Source organism: Petaurus breviceps, unplaced genomic scaffold (assembly GCF_028583685.1).
Source record: "Petaurus breviceps papuanus isolate PSGF00001 unplaced genomic scaffold, PetGlider_PUasm1.0 90823, whole genome shotgun sequence".
Lineage (NCBI taxonomy): Eukaryota > Metazoa > Chordata > Mammalia > Diprotodontia > Petauridae > Petaurus > Petaurus breviceps.
In genome coordinates this window covers 3,230,147-3,255,295 of record NW_027187352.1, presented here as the reverse complement: position 1 = coordinate 3,255,295, position 25,149 = coordinate 3,230,147, and the positions used below count along the sequence as shown (strand labels likewise).

Below are 25,149 nucleotides of genomic sequence, written 5' to 3'. Positions count from 1 at the left end.
AATCCCTGGCTGGATCTCTGGCCAGTGTCAGGGCTTGGCTACTGAGTGACGTTTTTTGGCCTAGCAGTCATGCAGGAGATGAGGGATGGAAATCACCAACCATTTCCACCCATTCTCAGGACCTCTGGACACCTCCCCATACATACACAACAGGCAGGAATGGCTACAAAACACAAATCATATTCTCTGATTCTTTAAGCTTTACAAGATACTTTCTGCATGACAAGCCAGTGAGATAGAGAGTACAGGAATTGTAAGCCTCATTTTACAGAAAAGGAAACTGAGGCTGAAAGAATTCAAATGACTTGTTCAGATTTGTACAAGTAGTTAGCATTGGGAGTAGGAGATGATCCCAGGTCTCCTGGCTTCAGTGGTCTTTCCAAAATAATAATAATAACCAACTGACGTTTACATAGACTTTATGGTTTGCAAAGCACTACATATATATATATATATATATATATATATATGTATATCTACCAATCAACATGTTCCATAATTTAATCTTAGAGAGTCAGGCTGTTGGGGAGATAGAACACTGGATTTGGAATCAGGCAACCTAAGTTCAGCCCTTGTCTTACTTACCTACTTTCTATATAACCCTGGGCAAGTCTAAAGGTCTCTGAGACTCAGTTTCCTTATCTGTAAAATGAGAGAACTGGAATCCATGCTGTCTGAGGTGGTTCTCCCCCCTCTACTCTAATCTGTGATCTTGGGAGATGCCAAAGGACAGGGAGGAGGCAGCCAGACATTTCAGTGACTTGTCCAAGGGCACATAATAGGTGTTAAGAACTGGGTCTTCCTGATTCTGTGGCTTGGCTCTGTCTATTCACTATGTCATGCTCACTCTAGGTACTTTAGGAATTATCAACACCATCTCATGGAAGAAGCAACTAAACCTCAGGGAGGTAAAAGTGATTTGTCCTTGGCCCCACGCCGGGCCAGGATCTGGACAAGCGTCTTCCTGATTTATCCAGCATTCTATACCACACTGCCTTTAAAGTTCATGTCATTTAATTTTAACATTAGACCCACACATTTCAATAACGTACAGATCTGTGAGTTCATCCATATGAACACTACCTCCAATAACATGAATGACAGCCCCTCCGTGCCTTAGTAGGTAGTTTAATGTGTTTCTACATTTTTTTTTAAGTGATCACTTTGTGACCATCCCATTGGGGGAGGGCCTTGAATGCCAGAAAAAAACTCAACTTTATTTGATAGGTAGTAGTATTTCTATGGCACTTTAAGATACACAGTATATTTCCAGGCCTTCACACAGTGGCTGGCACATTTGTTGTTCAGTTGTTTCAGTCATGTTCAAGTCTTTGTGACCCCATTTGGGGTTTTCTTGGCAAAGATAATACACATAGTAGTTTCTTAATAAAGGCTTCTTGACTTAATTTATGTTACCTCTTTTGATCTTCACGATAACCCAGTGAGGTAAGTGTTATCATTATTCCCATTTTATTTATGAAGAAATAGGCTAAGAAAGAAGTAAAACGACTTGCCCAGGACCACAAGGCTAGTTAAGTGTCTGAGGTAGGATTGGAACTCATATCTTCCTGACTCTAGGCCCAGTGCTTTATCCACTGCACCATCGAGCTGCCTCTCTAGTCTTCTTAAATTCTCCATAGACCAGTTCCAGACCTATCTAAGGGTCTAAGCTGGGTCTAAGCTGAGAATGAATTGTTTACCTTTCCTAGAAGTATTTTGAGCTACAATATCTCCAATTCTTACTTTCCCGTCTTGAAACTTTAGTATTTGGTACAAGGCATACCCCATGTTACTTCCTGTTTGGTCCTTGCTTTAGCTCCTTCCCCTCCTTCACACATCCCGTCCATCTCCGTCCATCCAACTATCCACCCTGGCCATCTACTTGCCCTCTCCTCTTCCCCCACTGCTTCCTTAACTTCCTTGTTCTGGAAGCTAGATTCAACTCAGTATTGTCATTGCTTCAGAAAAGGGCAACTCTAATTATTAGGAAGATTTTCGTTGTGTGGAGCTGAGATCTATTTAATCAATTGATCAATCAACAGTTATTAATCACCTACTGTGTGCCACTGTACTCCTTCCCATGTCTTCTAGACCTGCTTTCTTTTTTTTTAATTTACATATTGACTTTTAGTTTACAACATTTAGTGCCACAAGCTTTTGAGTTTTAAATTTTCTCCCCCTCCCTCACCTCCCCCCTCCCCAAGATGGCATGCAATCTGACAGAGGCTCTCTATATACATTCATATTAAACATATTTTCACATGAGTTATGTTGTAAAGAAGAATTATAACCAATGGAATGAACCATGAGAAAGAAGAAACAAAACAAAACAAGAGAGAGAACAAATAGCATGCTTCCACCTGCATTCAGACTCCATAATTCTTTCTCTGGATGTGGAGAGCATTTTCCACCATAAGCCTTTTGGAGTTGATAGACCTGCTTTCTGACAGCCCTTCAAATATCTGGAAACTTCTATCATGTCTCTCCTAAGTATATTCTTTTCCAGGATAAATATCCTCCAGTTTCTGCTCCTGACTTAGCACAGTGCCTGGCACATAGTCTCTTAATAATTGCTTGTTGATTTGACTTATGTTATCTCTTTTGATCCTCACAACAACCTCGTGAGGGAGATGCTATCATTATTCCCACTTTACATATGAAGAAATACGCTGAGAGGTTAGGTGACTAGCCCAGGGTCATCTGATCTGGTATGACACAATCTCCAGACCTGAACACCTACAGGATTGCTAGTGCCCTTCCCAAAATGTGGCAGATGGGAAACAGCAGCAAAGCACCATGGACCTCCCCTTTGACCCCATTCTGTATTATTATATCTATCTGTGTAAATCAGGAAATCCCAACCTGGGCTATGAGAAGCTTGTCAAAGGGTATGGGGAAATTCTGGTAAATAACTACATTGTCTTTTGAAATGAATCTCTTTATTTTATTTCTTATGTCCATGGTAAACTCTATAATTTGCTTCCCTCCATATTGAAAAGGGGATATAGGAAGATTTACTGGAAGACAAGGAGTACAGAGTCTGAAATAGACTGAGCTTCTCAAGAGTAAATGTCTCATTCCCCACTCCACCCTATTCCTAGACTCTAGCCCATGGCTTGGTACATTTCGTTTCCTTACAGAGTGATTTTCTTTCAGGTGATTTCATTAGTGAAGGGTACTCCCAGTTAGGAAATTCCTTTCTCCAATGCAGATCAGCACTTTATTTACCACTTACAATCTTAGAGAACTGAAGAAAGGGTAAGTGACATGCCCAAGGTCACACAATCACTATGTGTCTGATGAAGGACTTGAACCCAGGTCTTCCTGATTCTGATGGTGGCTGTCTAGCCTTCAGTGACTGGCATATAACAGGAACTTAATAAATATCTGTTGAATTACATTGGATAGAATACTTCAGAAGGGATCTGAGCAGGACAGGGGTCACCTCACTCACTCTGGATACTGTGATACAGTCATTTGGTAATAAGTTGAAGGTAGAACTCACAGTCCCTGAGTTTTAGACCTGTATTTAGACCTCCCTGGTCTGTCCCCTCTGTTCACTCTGTCCCCTGTCTCTTGCTACATGTCTTTGAGTTTCCATGATCTTCTGTTTAGAGCAGGACATGACTTGGAATTTCTCTTTGCTTCATTGTGTTTAAAGCCTCAGAAACCAGGCAGTTCCTCCCTTAGGGCAGCGATTGTGGTGGATGGTGGGGAGAGGTCACTGTTCTCCTGTCTTGCAGGTTCTACAACAAGGTCCTTTCTTTGCATGAGGGGTCAGCCACCCCTGTGGGTAACCCTCTGCTGGCCTACACCCTTATTAAGCGGCTACAGTCTGATTGGAGGAATGTTGTGTACAGCCTGGAAGCCAGTGAGAACATCCGAGGTACTGAGTGGGAATGGGCAGAGGTTGGGAGGGATTCTATTGACTAACATACATAAATCTGGGAAGGCCACCATAGTCCGTCATGGTCCCATCCCAGACCCATAACTTCCAGGGTCCTCTGACTACTACTAACCCAGTCCCATCTGAGAGAAGTGTCAGGGCCCCAAATGTGCTGTCAAGGACACGGGGCCCAGAATGCTCTGCTCTTTGATGTGTTCAATACCTCAGGCAACCTGAAGCAATGCCCAGTGCATGAGATTTTCCCCAAGGATGCATGCTGTCCAAAGGAATATGAACACAGACACAGGAAAAGCCACCCAGGTACCTAGACTCCACAGAGCGGCCTTGTTTTGCCAAGAAGAGGCATTCCCTATCTCTGTTTTATTCTTTCCTATCAGCTTGCTCACCTCAACAAAAGAGCCAGTTGAGCACAACGACCAACCATGATTATGAGAGGACTTATGTTGAAGCTACACTCACCTCTATATAGAGAAGTGACTGAATCAGAATACAGATGGGGGCATTGTTTTTTAACAGACAATTTGGGATTTGTTTTGCTTGACTATACGTGTTTGTAACACAGGTTTTGTTTTTCTTGCTTTTTCAAAGTGAAGAAGGGAGGGAGAAAATGTGGATCTGAAAACAAATAAAATGGACTTTTTTTTTTTAAAGAGTCAATCTAGGGAAGATCAGCGGAGAGGAGTGGGCTCCCTCTGCTTTTGTCTGCTGCCCACAGGCAGCGTCAGAGTCAATGGTGCTCTCTCTCCGGGGTTCTGTCTTCCTGTCTGCACAAGGAGATTGTTATGCCTCCTGTTTTGATAACATCATTTTTTGAGATCTTGGTGGGGAAAAAAGAACAAATTGTTCTCGTTATTCTCCTCCCTGCTTTGGGTTGAGGGAAAGAGCATGTCTAAGCAATAGTCAGCTAAATAACTGGGTGGACGATAGAGGCCGGGCACCCAAAGCCTGTGAGTAGCTAGGAAGCTTCTTTTTTTGGTGGAGATGAGCCTGGCCTTGGACTGGCTCAATGGACCAGTGAGGTTGCTCTCTTGTGTCCAGGAGAAAGAATCTCAGAGTAGGGTGGGACTGGGCGATGGAAGAGGGCTGTGGATTTGGAGTCAGGGGAAAATGGGTTCTAATCTTGTCTTTGTCACTGTTTGGGGGCAAATTACTTCAGGCCTCGGTTTCTTTATTGAGTAAAATGATAAGGCTAGATTAGGTGACCTGTGAGGTCCCTGATGGCTCTAAATCTCTGAGTCTATGTCATTTTCTTAGTGAGGCCACAAGGGAGCTATTGGCCTAACAAGAAGAAAAATATAGAAAGGATCGTGTATTGAAGGTCAGAATGGGCCTCAGAACCCAATCTAATAATAGTAATAATAATAGCGAACATGTATATAGCACTTACTATGTGCCAGGCCTTGTGCTAAGCACTTTCAGCCTCACCACAGCCCTGGCAGGTAAATACTATTACTATCTTCATTTTACAGATGAGGAAACTGAGGCAAACAGAGAGTTAAGTGACTTGCCCAGGGTCACACAATCAGTAAGTGTGTCTAAGGCCAGATCTGAACTCAGGTCTTTTTGACTCCAAGCCCAGGGCTCTATCCACTGCATCACCTAGTCACTCTCACTTTACAGATGAGGAAACTGAGGCTCAGAGAGGTGGAGTCACTTGCCCAAGGTCACACAAGTATTAAGTGACAGAGTTGGTATTTAAAGCCAGGTCCTTATAGTACTTTTCCCATAGTACCATGCTGCCTATCAAGAATTGCTGCTCCAAAAAATTCACCCCTCTAGTGATGAACTTCTCCACACTTAGCTGAGCTGATGCTTAGTGACAGGCCCAGGATCCATCACCAGGCCTGTAAAGGAAGCCCTTCCAACTTTCCATGCCCTGCTGGCTTAGCTTGTGTGAATCCAGGGTCACCCTTATGCAATGAAGAATCATGGGAGAGGGTGGAGAGGGTACAAGGAGAGAGGACTGCAGTTAGTGACTGTCCACTGTAGTTCAGCCCAGTTAATTGTCTTCCCTTGGGGGTAGGGGTGGAGGGTGGGAGAGAAGGGGAGGGAGAGGGAGCAAGCCCCGGGCATTATTGCCCTCATATCCTCTTAGCAAGGTCCTCCCTATAGTGACATCCTCCTGGGTGCATGGGTAGAAAGACAAAACTAAGCAACCAGACTCAGAAAAAGCATTGTCACAACAATCCAATGAGGTAGGTTATGTCCTTCCATCTGTAAAACAGGAATGATAATAGCACCACCTCCCAGGGTTGTTGTGAAAATCAAATGACTTAGCATATATAAAGTGTTTTTAAAATCCCAAAGTACTCTATATAGGATGTCCAAAAGTCTGTGTCTTGTTAAGCCTTAAGAGCTATTTAAAAGCTATTAAGCTTTCATAGCTTACAATGGCCCTAAGACTTTTTGGATACCCTGTATAAATGCTAGTAATTATTATAGGTAGGGGAACTAAGGTCCAAAGTAGTTCTGTGACTTGCCCAGTGTCACCCAACTTGTAGATGCCAGGGCCAGTATTCCATCCCAGGTCTTCTTTTCCACTCTCCCAAGCTGCCTCTCCCACTTGATCAGAGACACTGAACCTTTATTTCTAATTCTGGGTGTTTGCTGATTGCTAATAAGTATTCATGGCACATTTTGCAAGAAGCAACATGGTGCAGTGAATGGAAAGTCAGATTTGGAGTCAGGAAGACAAGGTTTCACCACCTGACTGATATTTACTAGTTATGTGATTATTTAACAATTGACTCTCTACATAAGGGCATGCTGCAACTGACATATAGAGAGAGTAGATTGGTAAAGTTTCGGCATGAGGATTTATTGGAAACAGACACATGCTACAAATCAGGACTTGATTGTTTTGTGGTTTGTCTAGATTTTTAAAAGTGGTGAAGACAATGTTAATAAAGCAGAATAGACTTTTTTTCTCTCTACGGAACTAGTTGTTAAATATTTACTAATAACTGCCTCTCAGGGTTGTCTTAAGGCTCAAATAAGATGATGTATGTAACGCAATTTGCAAACTTTAAGCCATTAAGCGTCAGAATGATCATTGTGTGTGATGTTCAACATTTTCTTATCTGACTTATCTGACCACTGGAATTCTTTGGACACATCCTCCTGGTTTATCCCCAGGACCAATGATTCTCCCATCTGCTCTATACTTTCCTTTGTAACAGTTTTGAAACCCACCTGGGCTCTCTTATCTATGTTTAATGCTTGAAAACCTTCATGCTATTGGTCATTCCCAGGGCTGCCCCTTCCCCTCCCCAATCACTTCCTGGATAATTACCTTGCAGGCTCCTATGTTCCATACCAACAAGTCTTTGCCTCTTTCTTCCACAGGCTCCTCCTCATCTTCCTGACCACCGAGTGTGGATGTTCCCAAAGGTTCTGTTCAGGAACCCCTTCTCTTCTCTTCTCTTCCTGTACTTTTGTAGTGTTAATGGGATATAAGATCTTTCCTTCCCATTAATAGGCCTCATGTGAAGCCCATTAAGGGAAGCTTGATTAGAGGAGGTTTGTTTTTCAGGAAGGCCCACACCTTTTGTTACTTTGTAATTAAGCAGTGGAGGGTTTAATTAAACTGTGATGCCCTCTGACCCTGAAGAAGTGTATATATACTCTGAGGTTAACATTTTGCTTTGGAGCTCACTCATTGGAGGAGTGTTCTTGTGATCTGACCCCATGAGACTCTGGGTAGCCATTAACTGCCCTCCACCTGCACCATCCTGCTTTGAAAAACCCAGACGTTGGTGCTTCTCTCTCTGGTAACTATGTATGTATTGCCTTGGTCAGATAGTTGGATCTATCTGTTGATCTGTGCTAATTTCTCAGACAGTTAGAAGCCCTGTCTGTTGGTCTTTATTTCTCTGCTTGTATTTCCCTATTTGGATTTTCTCTGAAGTTCAGGGTGCTGATTTTCCCCCTGAACTAATGAATATAATTTTAAATTTTTAAATGTAGTTAAAAGTTAATTAAAATGTAATTTAAAAATTCAAAAAGATTGTTGACCCCTTGAAGAGCTATCTTTCCTAGTAAAGCAGATCTAAGAACCTGTGCTAGCAGCCATCCTGGGTATGCCAGTGTGGTTGCTGTTACAACTTTCTCTCTTGGCAGTCTGATCTGCTCCTTTGACTTCTTTGCAGTTGACTCCCAAATTGATTCTTCCAGTATTGGCCTCTCTTTTGAACCCCAGATGCATATTTCCCAGGTTATATCTCATCTCAGTCATGTCTGACCCTTCATGATCCCATTTGGAGTTTTCTTGACAAAGATGCTGGAGTGGTTTTCCATTTCCTTCTCCAGCTCATTTTATAGATGAGGACACTGAGGCAAACAGGGTGGGGAAGTGACTTGCCCAGGATCACTCAGCTAAAAGTGTCAGAGGCCAGATTTTAACTCGGATCTTTCTGACTCCAGACCTGGTTCTCTATTCACTGTACCACCCTCCCACCTGAATTTAAGTTCATAGGTGTAGAGTTAGAAGGGACCTCAGAGGCCATCTGGGTCAGCTTCATTTTACAAATGAGGAAACTAAGACATAGGTCACAAGGTCACAGAGGTGGTAAGTATCAGAGGTAGAATTTGAACCCAGGTCTTCTGATTCCAGGGCTCTTTCCACTGTGCCATGCTGTCTCCCCCCCTCAAAAATAATCTCTCTCCTCTCTCTTCTCTTCCTTCTTCCCTCCTTCCCTTCTTTCCCCTCTCTTCTCTCTTCCCCTCTCATACACACACACAAACACACACACATTCTCTTTAGAAAGTAGACACTAATCAAAGAATTATCCATCTTTAGGAGGAAGTTAGGGAACTGGAGGACTATGGTGCATTAGAGTGAACTGAATGTTTGATGTCTTAGGAACAGCTTTCTTAAGACTTAACATCCTGGAATTGGACCCAGTTTGGTACTCGATATTTCCAGACATCTTTGTAAGCTTCAGGGAACCTGAGGTTCAAGGACTGATTCTGTAGCTTACTAGTTTTGTAGTCATATTAGTCATACTGGCATTAAAAGCCATTTCCCTTTGTCTGGGCCTCAGTTTCCTCATCTTAAAATGAGGGTGGTGAACTAGATGAGGTTTTTTATGGCTCTGAAGCTGTATTCTAAGGCCCCTCCCTATTCCTGAGATTCTATAGCTTAAAGTCTCTCCCATATCTGACATTCTAGATTTTAAGATCTCTTCCAGCTCTGACATGCTATGTTCCAGGGTCCCCCCCCAGCTCTGTATAGTCTAAAGTTCTGACATTCTATGTTTTATTCTGTGTTCTAAGGGCCCTCTCAGCTCTGACATTCTATGTTTTAATGTCTCTCCCAGCTCTAAGATTTTGTGGTTTAAAGTCTCTCCCAGATCTGACACTCTCTGCAGCACTGACATTCCATGAATCCCTTTGGGTGGGGATCACGTTATGCTCATATGCGGTAGGTGCTCAATAAATATCAAATGAATGAATACATTTTTTTATGACTTCCCAGCCTTGAAGGATGGCTATGTGAAAGTGGAGCAGGACCTCCCAGCCTTTGAGGACCTGGAGGGGGCGGCCCGAGCCCTGATGCGTCTGCAGGATGTGTATATGCTAAGTGTGAAAGGACTAGCACATGGGACTTTTCAGAGAGTCACTGGCTCTGATGTCACTGACTTATACAGGCCCAGCCAGATTTTTCCCCTCTCGGCAGATGACTGCTTCCATGTGGGTAAGGTAAAGGTATTTTATTGTTTAGGAAGGCTCTTGACAACTGAACAGGTCCCAAGGAAGGCACCCATGATGAGACTGGGACTAGGGACTGATTCTAGGAGGTTCAGTTGGGAGAAGGGCATCTAGATGGTACAAACAGTGGAAAGAACACCAGTCCTGGAGTTAGGAGGACCTGAGTTCAAATCCAGCCTCGGTCACTTACTAGTTGTGTGACCCTGGGCAAGTCACTTAACCCTGACTGTCTTGCCAAAATAAAATTAAAATAAAAAAAAAGACCTGGAGTAGCTGACTTAAAGAAAATTTGGGAGGAATGTGATGCCTGTCTTCAAGTGTTTGAAGGGCTGCCAAGGCTTAGATTTACTCTGCTGGACTCGACAGAAAGAAAAACATTCCTAACAATGAGAATTGTGGACTGGACTGCCCTAAAGGCAGGTGGTTTCCCATCAGCCAAAGCCTGGACTTGGCTGGGGCCTAGCATACTTTTCTCTCTGAGAGTCTAATGCTGTCCAAGCATTTCCTCTTCTCTCTCGGGAATGCTGGGTCCTGGAAGCACAGCAGGGGCTTGAGCAGAGGAGTGGCCTGACGGAATCCATGCATGAGGAAGATGATTCAGGCAGTGGTAGGCAGAATGAGACACCTTCATAAATGTCAGCAACTGACCCTGGGTGCTGCAAAGGTTGGTTCAGACTCACGGCAGCCAGTCAACCAATGCGTCCTCAGTCAGGGAGATGCCATTCTTCATAACAAGGAGATGTTCTCTATGTTGAAGGGTATGCCTCCATTGGGATGTCTCCCAGCCTCAGTGGGCACATCTACACCCTCCTTTGGAAGATTCAAAGACCCAAACAACAGCTCACCACAACATACACTCTCCATGTTGAGCTATTGTTTAGGAGAGTCAGGAATCAGAGCTCAGGCACACATGCTTGTGGATAATTTAAATTCAAGGTAGAGTTTCTATGCTCCCCTGTATGGCTATAACATATGTGACACCAGCAAGAAAGGACCTCTCAATAACCAAAACCAGATGTTCTCCTTTCAGTGGGTCATTTCCTAGAAGCTACTTGAAAATGTTCCTGATTTAAACAGTTTCCTTGGCAGAACAACCTACATACAGTCACTTTGTATTAGTTATACTTCACTTCCCACCCTGCCCATGGCCAGGGAAACTGAGGCACAGAGCCTCACTCACACTTTGAGTCAGTAGCAGGGGTAAGATAGGAGCTAAAAATTCCTCCCCGTTCTGTAATATTTAATCAGGTTAAAAAAAGGGATTCTCTCCAACTTACCCTTTGAGGTAGACAGCCCAAGCCTAATTTCCATCCAAGAAGAAGAGCTTGAGATTCAAAAACCTTGTGCAGGGTCACAGAACCAATATATATTAGCGCCAGACTGAAATCCAAGTGCCCTTGCCACTACATCATTCAGGCTACTCATTAATTAATCTGTTCAGCTAGAGTACCTCCAAATATTACCTGACTGGAGGGAGACCCTTGCATGTCTCCTCCTCAGTAATTCCCACAGCCTCTGCCTTAGTCTAAACCTTTGTAACCAGCTGCCTAGACTATGACAATGGCCTCCTAACATCTTCTGGCCTCCACTCTCTCCCTGTTCTAAACCATCCTGCATACCACTATCTTAGGCTCAGATCTGGTCATCACTCATCAGCTCAAGTCCCTGCTATGGTTCCCCATTGCTTACCAAATCAAGTTCCTACTTTCCCTGATGTTTCTGACCCTTCCCGATCTAGGGCTGAGCCTTATCCCAGTTTTATATCTCCTCCTGTCCTTAACATTCTAGAGAATCTCATTTGCCATTTTCTCATATTTCCATCTGGAGCTCTCTGATACCTGTGCCTTTGCCCATTTCTTTTAGCTAAGAATATTCTTCTTCAGTTTCTGAAGATTGAAATCCTACCTCTTTTAAGACTCAGTTCTGATGACTCCTCTACCAAGAAGCCTTCCCTGATCCTCCCAGGCAGAAATGATCTTGTCTTCCCAGGATCTCATTTAATACGTGGTTTACATTTTCCTTGTATACTTTATGATCTATAGGGTATCCCAAAAGTCAAATAATAATTTCCCTTTTTTGGGGGGGGGAGGGAAGTAGAAGAGAGAAAATAAATGCTTGTTAATTAGAAATATATATGAGTAAATATGTTACTATATACTATATGATATTATGTATAATATGTACCATATGATAAATATAATAATATTATAAAGATAATAGCTGGGATTTATAGGAAAGCAGGAAACAAGCATTTTTTAAATGCCTACTATGTGCTAAGCACTTTGTAGATATTATCCCATTTGATTGTCACAACAACCCTGGGAAGTAGGGGGCTATTATTATCACCATTTTACAGTTGAGGAAACTGAGACAGAGGTTAAGTGACTTGTCCAAGGTCACACAGCTAAGTGTGATTTGAACTCAGGTCTTCATGACTGTAAATAGAGCCCAGCCTTCTTATCCACAGTGCCACCAAGCTACCACACTTATCATTTCAAGAATTTGTGATGGTGTAGGTGTGGGTACTTCCTCCAACCTTGAAGTTTTCCCTATTATTCCAAAACTTAGTAAATGGTCTTTGAGACCTGCTCTGGCTTGAAACATTCCTCCCCTCTCTAAATTTAGTTAGTCTGGTCTTCAGACAATAGTCCTTTGCCAGGCCTGTACTTAAAGCTTTTCTAGCTTGGTAGGATCTATTGAAGTATGCCATCAACCAGGGGCAGGGCCTTTGAGAACAGGTCACTTCTGTGCCAGAAAGAGGGATCCAAATAATATTTTAGTCAAGGCTGAATGAATAAAAAGTGTTTATAAAATGCTCAAGATGTATTTTTTCATTTGATTCTCACAATAAAAGAAAATAGTACAGATATTATCATCTTTTCCTGATGAGTAAACTGAGACTTAGAGAGATTAGATGATTTATGCAATATAAATCAACAACAAACATAAATATTTGTAAGTAGCAGATTCAGTACTCAGACATACATCTTCTGACTCCCAAAATCAGTGATCTTTCTAATACCATGAATCCTTTCTCATAGGCTTTGACTTGAAAATTGATGATGAGCCAAGATTCCCACTGGAAATCCAGAATCTCCCTTACCTCTAGAGTCTCGATATTGTTTCCTTACTTGGTAGAGGGGGTGGGAGGGGAATGAGGCCTCCATCCTGACTTTTCTGCTTCCTTGCAGGTGGCCTATGACATGGGTGATTACTACCATGCCATCACATGGCTGGAAGTGGCCGTCAGCCTCTTCCGAGGCTCCTATGGTGAGTGGAATACAGAGGATGAGGGAAGCCTGGAAGATGCTCTGGACTACTTGGCTTTTGCTTATTTCCAGGTAGGAGCATAGGTGGGACAGAGGGAGTCAGACTATTAAGTTGTAAGGGACCTCAGGGGTCATCTAGTACAACCCTCATCTGAAGGGTTACTCCAGCAGGGCAGAGACAACATCTGAGTTAAACTTGTTTTAAATTTCCAGCTTAACAAACAACATAGGCTTTTCCATGTTCATAGTAAACAAACAAAAAAAGAGGATTGTACACCAAACTGCAGATCTCTGTTATATACAACTTGCTTTTATGTTTAACTATATAATAAATTCAACCCATAGCTTTTGAGGTTGAATTGGTCGCCCCTGACTTTCCTTCTCTTGTCTTCTCTGCTTCAAAAAAAAGTACTTTAATGACCTTTTCTTTTCATTTCTTCTTTGCTTCCCTTTCCCTTTCTTACCCTGCCCCCACCTCTCAATGAAAAAAATTAAAAAGAAAAATAAAGCCCTTGTAACAAGTCAAGAAAAACAAATTCCCATGTTGGCTGAGTCCAAAAATGTTTGTCTGATTCTTCATCTTGAATCTATCACCTCTCTGCCGAGAGGTAGGGAGCATGCTTCATTATTAGTGCTCTGGAAGAAGAGTTGGTCATTGCATTTCATTGTTACCAAGTCTTTCAAAGTTATTTTTCTCTATAATGTTGTGCTATCATATAAACAGTTCTGTTTCTACTGACTTCATTCTGTATCAGTTCATAGAGGTCTTCACAAGTTTCTCTGAAACTGTCAATTTCATCATTTCTTACAGCACATTAATATTCCATTATATTTAAGTATCATAATTTGTTTAGCCACTCCCCAACAAATGAAATCTCACCCCACCCTAATCCCAGTCCACCCAGGTTGAGTTGTTTGCTACTACCAAAAGAGCTGCTTAGCTAAATTTTGTATCTTCCCTCAGGACTTGGCTCATTGTATGCAGATTGGCTGAATAAATGAATATAATATTTATTCATTCACTCAAAGTGTATACTCTTCTGACTCTGCTTTCTTCCCTTTGCATTACTTCAGTTAGTCAGTCAATAAACATTTGTCAAGCACCTACGTTTATATATCTCATATTTATTTTTAAAAATTAAATGTAAGTATTCCACTGCAAATCTACTTTTCTGTCTTTGACCTTTTTGGGTTATATGTCCAAAATTGGTATTGTTGGGTCAAAGGTTACAAACAGTTTAATTACTTTTTGAAACATAATTCAAAATTGCTTATCAGAATGATTAAACCAATTCGGGGCTCCATCAACATTATATTAATCTGTCTGTCTTCCCAAAGTCTCTCCAACACTTCCTCCTTCTCCTCATCTTTGTCAATTTGATGAATATTGGATGATACTTCAGAGTTTCTTAAATTTACATTTCTCTTATTAATGATTTGCAATATGTTTTAATATAGTTATTGATAATTTCTGTTTATTCTTTTGTTTTGTTTTTTTGGAGGGGGGAGGGCAGGGCAATTGGGGTTAAGTGATTTCCCCAAGGTCACATGGCTAGTAAGTGTTAAGTGTCTGAGGCCAGATTTGAACTCAGGTCCTCCTGACTTCAGGGCCGGTGCTCTATTCACTGCGTCACCTAGCTGCTCATCTATTTATTCTTTTGAAAATATTTATTCATATCCCTTAACCATGTATCTGTTGTGATGGTTCTTAGTCATATTAGAAAAATACATAGATATTATATGCCAATTTTTATATATTTTGGATATCAAACTTTTATCAGATATTCGATGCAAATTTTTTTCCCACTCAATGCTTTATCTTCTTATACTAGTTGCATTAATTTTGTTTGTGCAATACTCAAATGGAACTGTGATCTCAATGTGGATGCTTTCTCTAATGATACCTATGGCATGTCTGCTTATTCTGTGGGATTCTTGTCCAGATCCTTCTACAAGTCTACCACAGGTTGTCCACTCAACATACATGGACCCTTCTTGGTTTCACTTGACATTATAGGATACCAGTGGAGTATATGGATGCTCCACTAGTTTTTTTCTTGCTCTCACTCCCTTACCAGTCTATATATCTATATGTAATCTATAGACATAGATTACATATAGATATATTTAAAATAATATCCTTTATTTTGGTTCTTTTTCATAGTTTCATGTCATCTATTACAACCTACCCACCCTCACCATGAATCTTTCCATTGCTAATCTGAGTGATACGCATATTTAATTTCTTTAGAGAATATAATAATCCATGATATGCAGCTAAACAAAATGAGTACAATATTGATATTAAAAATATGGACCTTTGATTCAGGAAGAAGTTTGGAGTTGTTAAAGGTGTTTTCCTGAAGGCAAAGTTCAGTGTCCTGCCTAATTCTGGACCTAACTCATGTTCCATTTGCAGTGTCTTCCAAGATATATGTGTATGTACATATGTTATTATATACATGTATGTATATAAACCTACATGTTAGATATAAATATACAATGCCATATAAGTATATAAGTATACTGATATTTGTGTAAAAACTTAATTGTATATAGTCAGAAATATCTATTTTTCATTTGTGATTTCCTTATTTGGTTATAGATTCTTCTCCCCAACCAGCCTTATGAAAGGGATCACTTTCCATTCTCCTCTAATTTTTTTAGAATATGACCTTTTACACTTAGGCTGCATATTCATGTGGAGTTTATTGTGATATATGGTACAAAATGCTAGCCTAAACCTATTTTCTTCCAAACTACTTTCCAATTGTCCTAGAAATTCTTGTGGAATAGATAGTCCTTCCCCAAGAAGTTTGTTTTCTTGGGTTTATCAAGCACTGAGTTACTTGACCTTGCTTATCTTGTCTTCCATTGACTCACTTTTCAAAATTTTAATTAATAGAGAAGAATTGATGGGTACTTTTTGCAGTTAGCCTGAGTAGTCTGTTTAATCCCAAGTATAAAGAAACAAACATTCAGAGAGGTCAGTCAAGCCAATAAGTAGGACTGAACATTTCCTGGACCTCAAGGTATTGCAGTACATAGAGTGCCAGACTCATCTTCCTGAGTTTAAATCTAGCCTCAGACACTTGCTAACTGTGTGACCCTGTATGATCTTGTTTGCCTCAGTTTCCTTATCTGTGAAATGAGCTAGAGAAGGAAATGGAAAACCACTCCGGTATCTTTGCCAAGAAAAACCCCAAATGGGGTTACAAAGAGTCAGACATGACTGAAAAATAACTGAAAAACAAGTATATCTTAACATATCCTAGGATGAGGACAAAACCATGATACCTGGGGTGGATTATTGCTGCTGGGCACACTTATCTTTGTTTTTATCCTTTGTCAATATGTCAATACATATATGGTTTGAGCATGGAAGGGTAGATAAAGAGTTGACCATGGGGCAGCTAGGTGGCGCAGTAGATAGAACACCAGCCCTGGGGTCAGGAGAACCTGAGTTCAAATCCGACCTTAGACATTTAACATTTACTAGCCATGTGGATTTGCCTCTGACACATCAACTGTGTAAACCCTTGGCGAATCATTAGTTTCTCTGCATCCCAGGCAACTCTTGAAGACTATAAATTACAAGACAGTTGTTACAGAGAGAATTTCTTCATTGAGAGCTCCCTACATTGACAAAATCACAGGACTGGGCAAATAAGTAAATTAACGCACACGTGTATAATACACATATATGTATGTTATATATATATACAATGTACATATATACAATATATAGACTAATATATACCTACATAAACACAAACATAATACATATGTGTGTATAATGCATACACACACATATATAGCAAATTTCCATCGGTATTTCTTTCCCTCAGATCTTTTCACTTTTCATTATTTCTTAATAGTTTTTTCATATGTTCAAACTAGAAGAGAGGGTATATAACAAGTATTCTATTGTAACAAATTGGACATATAATTACAAATGGACATTTAACTGGGATGCCCAAGAACATACCTCCTTTGCTCTTGAGAAAGAGCATCCTAATCCTGGAGAAGTGCTAAGGCACATGTCTTCCTTTACTCCTTAGAGATGTGGGGACTCCAGATATGGAACGTGGTGCATCAATCAAGCATGGTCTCTGCCTCTGTTGGCTTTATTTGAATTTTGTTGTTGTTGTTGTTTGCACAAGGAAGGGTTGGGGTGGGGGGACAGGATACTGTTAAAGGAAAATATTTGCAGAATAAAAACAAAAGGCCACAATAACCTTTAAATGAGTTATTTAAAACAAATTTTAGAAGAAAGAAAATGTATCCTGATTTTTAAAAATGTGGTCTTTAAATAACTATTTGGCAAAGGATGGCCAGCCCTGGGACTGTCCAAAATATCCCACATCCTGATCTTTACAGCAGGGTGTGGAAAGGGGAACCAGCTCACAGACACCAGCTCCTTTGACCCATCTAGTTTGCTGAGGTCAGGGCTTCATCTCACCCTTGACCAGGCTCAGGGAGGCTGAAATGGCAGAGCAAAATGTTAAAACAAACCCACACAGGATTGCTTTCAGTTCCAGGAAAGTGGGTGGGAAGCTCTCTACTTGTATGATACCATTATGGAAATATTTCTCTTCTCATGCACAAATTCCTTGCTTCTTTTGTAGATGTGAGGAAATATCAAGTCTGGGAATGTTCAGTCCAGAGAAGGTGCAGGGGAGAGAGGAGAGCTGTCTTCAGTTATTTGAAGGGCTGGTCATAGAAGAGAAATGGGGTTTGTTCTATTTGGCTGCAGGGGATGACATAGAAGCAAATGGGTGAAGGTTGCAGAGAGGGAGATTTTGGTTCAAAGTAAGAATAACTCTAAAAATTAGAGAGTTATCCTGCAAATGGAATGGGCTATCTTGGGAGGTAGGAAGTTCCCACTTACTGGAAATTCCTTCTCACTTTAGTCTTCAACAAGGGCTGAGTGACCTCTTGTCAGGGATGCTGTAGAGAATTCCTACTGGACATGAGATGGATTAAATGTTCTTTGAGGTTGAGTACTAAGATTCTGTAATTCTCAGAGCAAGTTCCATTTTTAGAGAATTTTTTAAATTCCCCCTCAGAAGCTTAAAAAAAAAAGACTAAGAATAGACCCTGAAGTGTGACTTTGCTTACTTTAAGATCTCTAGGTAGTTTAAAAATATGTATCTTACTCATTTTATATTGAACTTCACTAAAGCCTTTTGACAACGTATTTAACATTCTGCCCTAATAGTCCTCCACCTTTTTGTCATGAGGAGGTGGCTAAGTGACATGGCAAATAGAGCACTGGGCCTTGATTCAGGAAGACCTGAGTTCAAATGTGACCTCGGAGACTTACAAACTATATGACCGTGGGCAAATCACTTAAATCTCAATTTTCTCAACTCTGAAATGGGGATAATAATCACACCCACCTCCCAGTGTTTTTGTGAGTGTCAAATGAGATATTTGTAAAGCACTTAGGCACATAGCACGTATCATATCTATTCTCTAGGATCATTTTTTGTTTTTAAACTTTCCAAGTGTTTACCTTCCCTCTGACAAACTTTTCATTTGCAGTACTGTATTTATTGTGTATATTGTTCCTTTGGTTCAACTTCTTTCATTCTGTGAAAGTTCAAAATCTTACTCATAGTCACCATTTCCTATGGCATAATAGTATTCCATTACATTCATGTACCACAGCTTGTTTAGTGAGTCCCCTGTTAATGGGTACCCATTTTGTTTCTGATTCTTTATAACCATAAAGAATGCTACTGTAGTATCTTGGTGAATATTGGACCTTTGTCTCTATCTCTGACTTCCTTGGGTGTACATGCCCATCACTGAGATTGCTAGATCCAAGGCTATGGACAGTTTAGTCATTTTTCTTGTATAATTCCAAACTGATGCCAACTCCAAAGAGGTGGAACAATTCACACTCTACCAAAAGTGTATTACCGTGTGCCTTCCCACAGTAATTCCAACATTAACTGTTTCTGGGTTGCTTTTTTTTTCTTCTTTTTTTGTTCATCTTTGCCAGTTTTCAGGGTATGGTTTGGAGCATGTTTTCAAATGTCACTCACTGTTTTTGCAATTCTTTTGAAGACTTCTTTTGCTATGGATACAAAGACAAATGCAAGACAGTGCCCACCCTCAGGAGTTTACATTTTATTGGGAGAAACTACTTGCACACATATTAGTAAATACAAACTATAGATGAATTAGCCTAAGGTTCCCCAAAGGACACTGGTCTTATTCAAAATGGGTCTGATCTTTTGAAAGAGTCCCTGAAGATGTTGGTTTCTCCTTTTGGCTTAACTTTTGAAAACTGTTCATATCCTTTAACTACTTATCTACTGGGAAATCAGTCTTATCATGCTGTGTTTGTGTCAGTTCCCTGTAGATCTTGTTCCTCAGACTTTTCTCCATCATATTTGATGCAAATGTTTTAACCACTTTGTAGTTTCTCTTCTTATTCTTGTCTTCATTTGTTTTATTCATGCAAAAAGACTCTTTAAGGTTGTTGGGGTTTCTTTGGTAATTGAAATGGGTTTATTTTGTGTTTTATGGTCTCATTGGTCCTTTGGCTAAGCATTCTCCCTTGTGATAGTTGTAAAAGTTATGTTCTCTTGTCCTAATTATTTTTATGACATGATTTTTTATATTCAGGTTATATATCCATTTTAAGTTTATTGTGGTACAGGGTGTTAAGACATTGCTCTAGAAATTTTCTTTTCTTTTTTTTTGCTTTTTGGAGGGCAATTGGGGTTAAGTGACTTGCCCAAAGTCACACTGCTAGCAATTGTGTCAGGTGTCTGAGGCTGGATTTGAACTCAGGTCCTCCTAACTCCAGGGCTGGTGCTCTATTCACTGTGCCACCTAGCCACCCCAGAACTTTCTTTTCTTTGAAAAAACAATAGATTATATTGACAACTTTTGCTTTTATATCAGTAATTTCTAGATAGAGCCTTAATTTCCTCTCCCCTCACTCTGGAACAAAGAAAAAAAATGAGCAAAAAATAAAATAAAAAACCTGATATAGTGACCCTGTTAGACAATGTATGCACCATTCTGCCCCTATAGTTCCCCATCTCTCTGCCAGGAGGAGAGAGGTATGTGTCTAACCCTAATTTCTGCCAGTTTTCTAGCTCTCCCAGCAGTTCTTGCCCAGAAGGATAACTTAATAATTTATTTGTACAATGTGACTTTGGGAAATAATATGGATAGCATAGGAGAAAGAATGCTGGTTGTGGAGTCAGAGAACCCGAGTTCAAATTTTGCTCCTGATTAGTTACTTCCTGTATGATCTGCACTATAAAACAAGGGCACTGGACTGGATAACCTCTGAGACTCCTTCCACTTATATATCTGGGATCCTAGCAGAGTGGTGAGAAGTTCTCATGTAAATGGGGAAACAGAAACAGTGGCTTTCCCAGGACCACACCTTGAGGTACTGGCAAGTCTTGGACTAGAACAAACAACGTCTCTGTTTCTAGTCTATATTGGTCCATGTCAATGAGTTTCCTTGTTTATCTGTGGTGAGAAGTACATTGAAGGTGTTTTCTTAGAAGACATAGCACGATGTAGGGGAAAGAATGCTGGTTTTAGGGGTTCAAATACTGGATTGACACTTGTGTGCTGCCTGATTCTGGGCACTCAGTTTCCTCATCTGTGAAATGGGAATAATAATACTTATATTATCTCCTTCACAAGATAGTGGGTAAAGTGCTTTGTATACCATAAAACAGTACATAAAATTATTATTACTGGTGTTTGGCATGCCTAGGCCATTCTAACTAAGCATATTCTTTCTTCTTTGTTATAGGCAGGAAATGTTTCACATGCCCTCAGTCTCTCCAGAGAGTTCCTTCGTTACAGTACGTAATGACAACGAAAAGCTACTGGTTTACTGGAAAACTTTTATTCCTGGACAAAATTGTCTGGAGAAGTAGTGAGCTCCTTGTCACTGGAGATGCTAGATCAAGCTGAGTGTATGTCAGGGATATTGTAGCAGGAATTCATGTGTAAGGCTGGGGCTTCTGACTTCAGAGCAGAGAGCTCACTGATGAGGAAGCTCCTTTTGTCAGTATAGATTATTTCCTTCTCTACAGTTTATGATTTCAGAGAGCCTGGGGCAGTGAGAATGACTTGCCTAGGTCACACAGTCAGTATAAGTCAGAGGTGGATTTTGAATTCAGGGCTTCTTGAGTATGAGGCCAGTTCTCTAACCATTATGGAATGCTGCCTTTAATGAATTGGCGGAGGTAGTGATACAAATAAACACACATGTGGCAACACCTTTAACACAGCATTTGTAACAACCTCATTGTGAGGCAGGCATGGTAGGTAGGTATCGTCATCATTCCCGACTTAAAGATTCACAAGCTGTGGCTTCATGGATTTCCAGTAAAGGGGGAGGGACCCTAGCGATCGCCTGATCCAATGCCCTTATTTTACAGAGGAGGAGACTGAGGCTCAGGGGTTAAATGATTTGCCTGAGGCTCACAAGCAGGCAAAGATGGAGCTGGGCTGTGAGCAGTTCCAGATTCCCACCTTCTCTCCACTTCTCCAAGTCAATACCAGACAAAAGTCACAAAGTGGCTGGCACAGCTGGGACTGAGCTAGGCATCCTGAGCCTGGGTACATACCCTTTCCTCTATCCCACACGGATGTAACCTCCCATGCCTTTCCATCCCAGGATTCCAGCATTCTTGGCTATCTTTCATCTCTACAGACTGAATGCAGGCATCGCCAATAGCAATTATTTAATTTTTCTGCTTTGGAGGCATGTTCTTAATTTTCTGAATGTATTCATTCTGATTCATATGTACCTGTGTGTCAACAGATTGGGGCATAGACTTTTTTTTTTTAAGTTTGTAATTGTTAAGGAAGTTCCCTTTTCCTCCTCTCTGTACTCCCATAGTCAGACCTCAATATTGCCTGAGGTATGAAGCAAGTTTTGGGGGTGGGGGTAGAGTGGAGAGGAGAACACAAACCAAATTCAGAGACATGTTAGAGGCCAGAGATTTGGAAACAGATCTGGAACTGAGAAGCATCAATGGGAGCTGTGTGTGAAGGAGAAAAACTCAGCGGGAGCTGCTGTGTCTGTTTACCTAAGGATATCGATTTTTCCTCTGAATCCCATCTGTCTTTCTGTGGTTCTGTGCCCTGAACTGTCCAGCTGTGGAGTACAGCTCTGAGTTCCCCAAACAAGGATGGCCCCTTGCTGGTACCACCTCAAGAGCCCTTGGGATGGAGAAGGAAGAAGATTGGACCTAGAGTCAAGAGACTTGGCCCAACGGCCCAACTTGGACATTTCCTAGCTCTATGAGACAGGAAGGTAGAGGGGAAAAACTTTACCTCTGGAATCAGGAGAACTGGGAGCAAATCTTGCCTCTGGTACTTACCTGTTTGACTTTGGATAAGTCACTTAAACTTTCTAAGCCTCAGTTTTCTCCCTTGTAAAATGGCAATGAGCTCTTCTAGCTTGAAATCATGTGACCTTGATGCTCAGTTTCTTTGCCTGTAAAAAGGGGGCACTGACATCTGATTTGTCCACCTCTTAGGGTTGTTGTGAGGAAAGTGATAGAGACATGGAAGCTATTAGTATTTATTGCCTAATGCAGCCCCTGAAAAATAGTGCGCCATAAACTGTGTGACCCTGGGCAAGTCACTTAACTGTGTTTGCCTCAGTTTCCTCATCTGTAAAAATGAGCTGGAGAAGGAAATGGCAAATTACTCCAATGTATTTGCTAAGAAAACCCCAAATGGGGTCACAAAGAGTTGGACACAACTGAACAACAAAAACAGGAGATTACATACACAGCTGCCCTGTAACATCTTTAGTCCCTTCCAACTCTAAACCTATGCTCCTAGAAATCCAAGAGTTCTAGGTTACTGAGACCCTGAAAGGGAGGTTCTAGACTTTACTGGAGTTTTTCATGTGTGACAACGGAAAGAAGGAGGCAGAAGATCTGAGTTTGCATCCTGACTCTGCTACATACTACCTATGTAACCATGGCTATTTATAATAGCTAACATTTACATAGGGCTTCTTATGTGCCAGGTACATGATTTATAATTATGAATTCATTTGGTCCTCACAACAATCCTGGGAGGTACGTGCTACGATCATCCCCATTAGAGATCAGCAAACTGAGGCAGGCAGAGGTTAAGTGACTTGCCCAGGTTTTCATAGCTAGTAAGTGTCTGAGGCCAGATTTGAACTCGTCTTCCTGATTCCAGCCCCAGCACTCTATCTATTGCAATTAACCTCCCTGGGTCTCAATTTCCTCCTCAGTAAATTGAGAGAACTGGAGAGATAACTGCTAAAGTCTCTTCCAACTTTAAATCTGTGGTTCTATAATGCGGTCCTCTGTTGATACCTTGATTTAGAAGAAACTCCTTTCTTCTCTGCCCAAACACACACTCATATTGGCAAATCCAGATTAATGAGGCTTAACCTAGTCCTTACCTAATATCTTAGTTCATATGTACCCTAATTTTGGGATAGAAGTTACCAGCAAAAGGAACATCTAGATGCAGAATCTTAGGTTCAAAGAACATTACAGCTGAAAAGGACCTTAGAGCTCATTTGATCAATTCTCCTCATTTTACAAAAGAAACTGAAGCCCACCTGTTAAAATGAAAATTTATTGGTATAAATGCAAAATCCTACACTTGGGTTCAAAAAATCAACCATAAAAGAAGAGGATGAAGAGGTATGGCTAGGCTCTGGTCAAAAAGATATAGAGGTGCTCATGTTCCACAAATTCAGTAGGAGTTAATAGTTTGTCAGTATGGAAGCAATGGAAGCTAGCTCCATTTTGGGTTGCATTCAAAGGCATACAGTGCAGAACAAGAGTGATGATAGTTCTGCCGTCCCCTGACCTGATGAAACACCATAGGGAGAATAGTGTCCAGTTCTGGTGCCACATTTTAGGAAGAACATTGACAAACTATAGGACACCCGGAGGGATCTGACCAGGATGAGAAGGGTTCTGGAGGCCATTGTTGGTTGAGGAAACTGGAATTGTGTAACTTGGGAAAAAGAAGACTTGGAGGTTGGGACATGATGTCTATTCTCACATATTTGAAGGGATATCATGAGGATGAGGAATTCACTTTTTGGCTTCACCTCAAGAGTACAGAACTAGGAGGAAGGTGTGGGAGCTGTAGAGGGACAGATTTTGACTTGGGATTCTTAACAATGAAATTCATCCAAAAATGGAATGGGCTGCTTTGGGAAACAATGAGCTACACCTCATACATGTGTGACTGTAGAAGGTCTTCAAGTAGAGATTGCACAGTTGGAAGTCCTTAAGCAGAGATTGAATGATCATATGTTAGGGACTTTGTAGAGGAGATTACTGCTTAGGATAAGATTGAAAAGGGTCTTGGGCCGCTCCCAACTTCAAGATTCCATGATTCAAGTTGACTCTCCCATGGACACAAAATGAATCTGCGCCATAGGTGTTCTTATAGTACCTAATCTAGGGCTCTTTTCAGTACAGTGAGCCAGCCCAGGTTGGGCTGGGGATGGGAGATGAGAGCTGGGGCTCAGAGAAAGGAAGTGAATTTCTTACATAGCACATACAGCAGGTTGGGTTGGGAATTACAGGAACTGGGACTGTACCCTGGTTTCCTATTTCCCAGTCCAGAGTAATTCCCACTACACCAAGTTACCTGTTAGCAGAGGCTGCCAAAAAAACCCCACTGAAACATGGAAACCCTGGTCAATAACTGTGGCATTGATGAGATGGTGATTAGCCCACTCAACAGGGTTTGACCTAGAACTGAAAAATATGTATGAGCTTAAGTCCTGGCTCCAACACATACTACTGACCTGACCTTAAGCAATAATTATCCACTGTGAGCTTCTGTTTTCTCCTTTGTAAGCTGAAGATAAGAACCCTCATCCTGCCTACTTCGCAATGTCTTTGGGTGTCAAATAAGAGAATGTGGTACAGGAAGGAAAACCTCTAGACTTGGAGTGAGAGGTCCAGTCCTGGTTCTGCCATTTACTACCTGTGTGACCTTGGGCAAATACTCTCACCTTTCTAGGCCTGTTTCCTAACTGTAAAGTTAGGGAACTCTACTAGAGGACCCCCAAATTCACTTACATCTCTAAATCTATGATCTTAGGATTTTTGATAGATGAGTATATAGATGGACAGATGGATAGATAGATGTATGGATAGGTAGGTAGATGGAGAAATAAATGGATAGATGGATGGATAGATAGATAGATAGATAGATAGATAGATAGATAGATAGATAGATAGATAGATAGAT

General features: G+C 41.0%; 1 protein-coding gene across 2 annotated transcripts in view; it reads left to right on the top strand.

Annotated features, from left to right (window-relative positions):
• Window positions 1-25,149, top strand: part of P4HA3 (prolyl 4-hydroxylase subunit alpha 3) — a 54,222-nt gene that overhangs the window by 8,776 nt on the left and 20,297 nt on the right. For both annotated transcript variants that reach the window (XM_069070832.1, XM_069070833.1), the window contains exons 2-5: window positions 3,744-3,886; window positions 9,384-9,607; window positions 12,808-12,957; window positions 20,681-20,732. In XM_069070832.1, coding sequence (XP_068926933.1) covers window positions 3,744-3,886; window positions 9,384-9,607; window positions 12,808-12,957; window positions 20,681-20,732 — 569 coding nt within the window. The remainder of the gene's footprint in view (window positions 1-3,743; window positions 3,887-9,383; window positions 9,608-12,807; window positions 12,958-20,680; window positions 20,733-25,149) is intronic.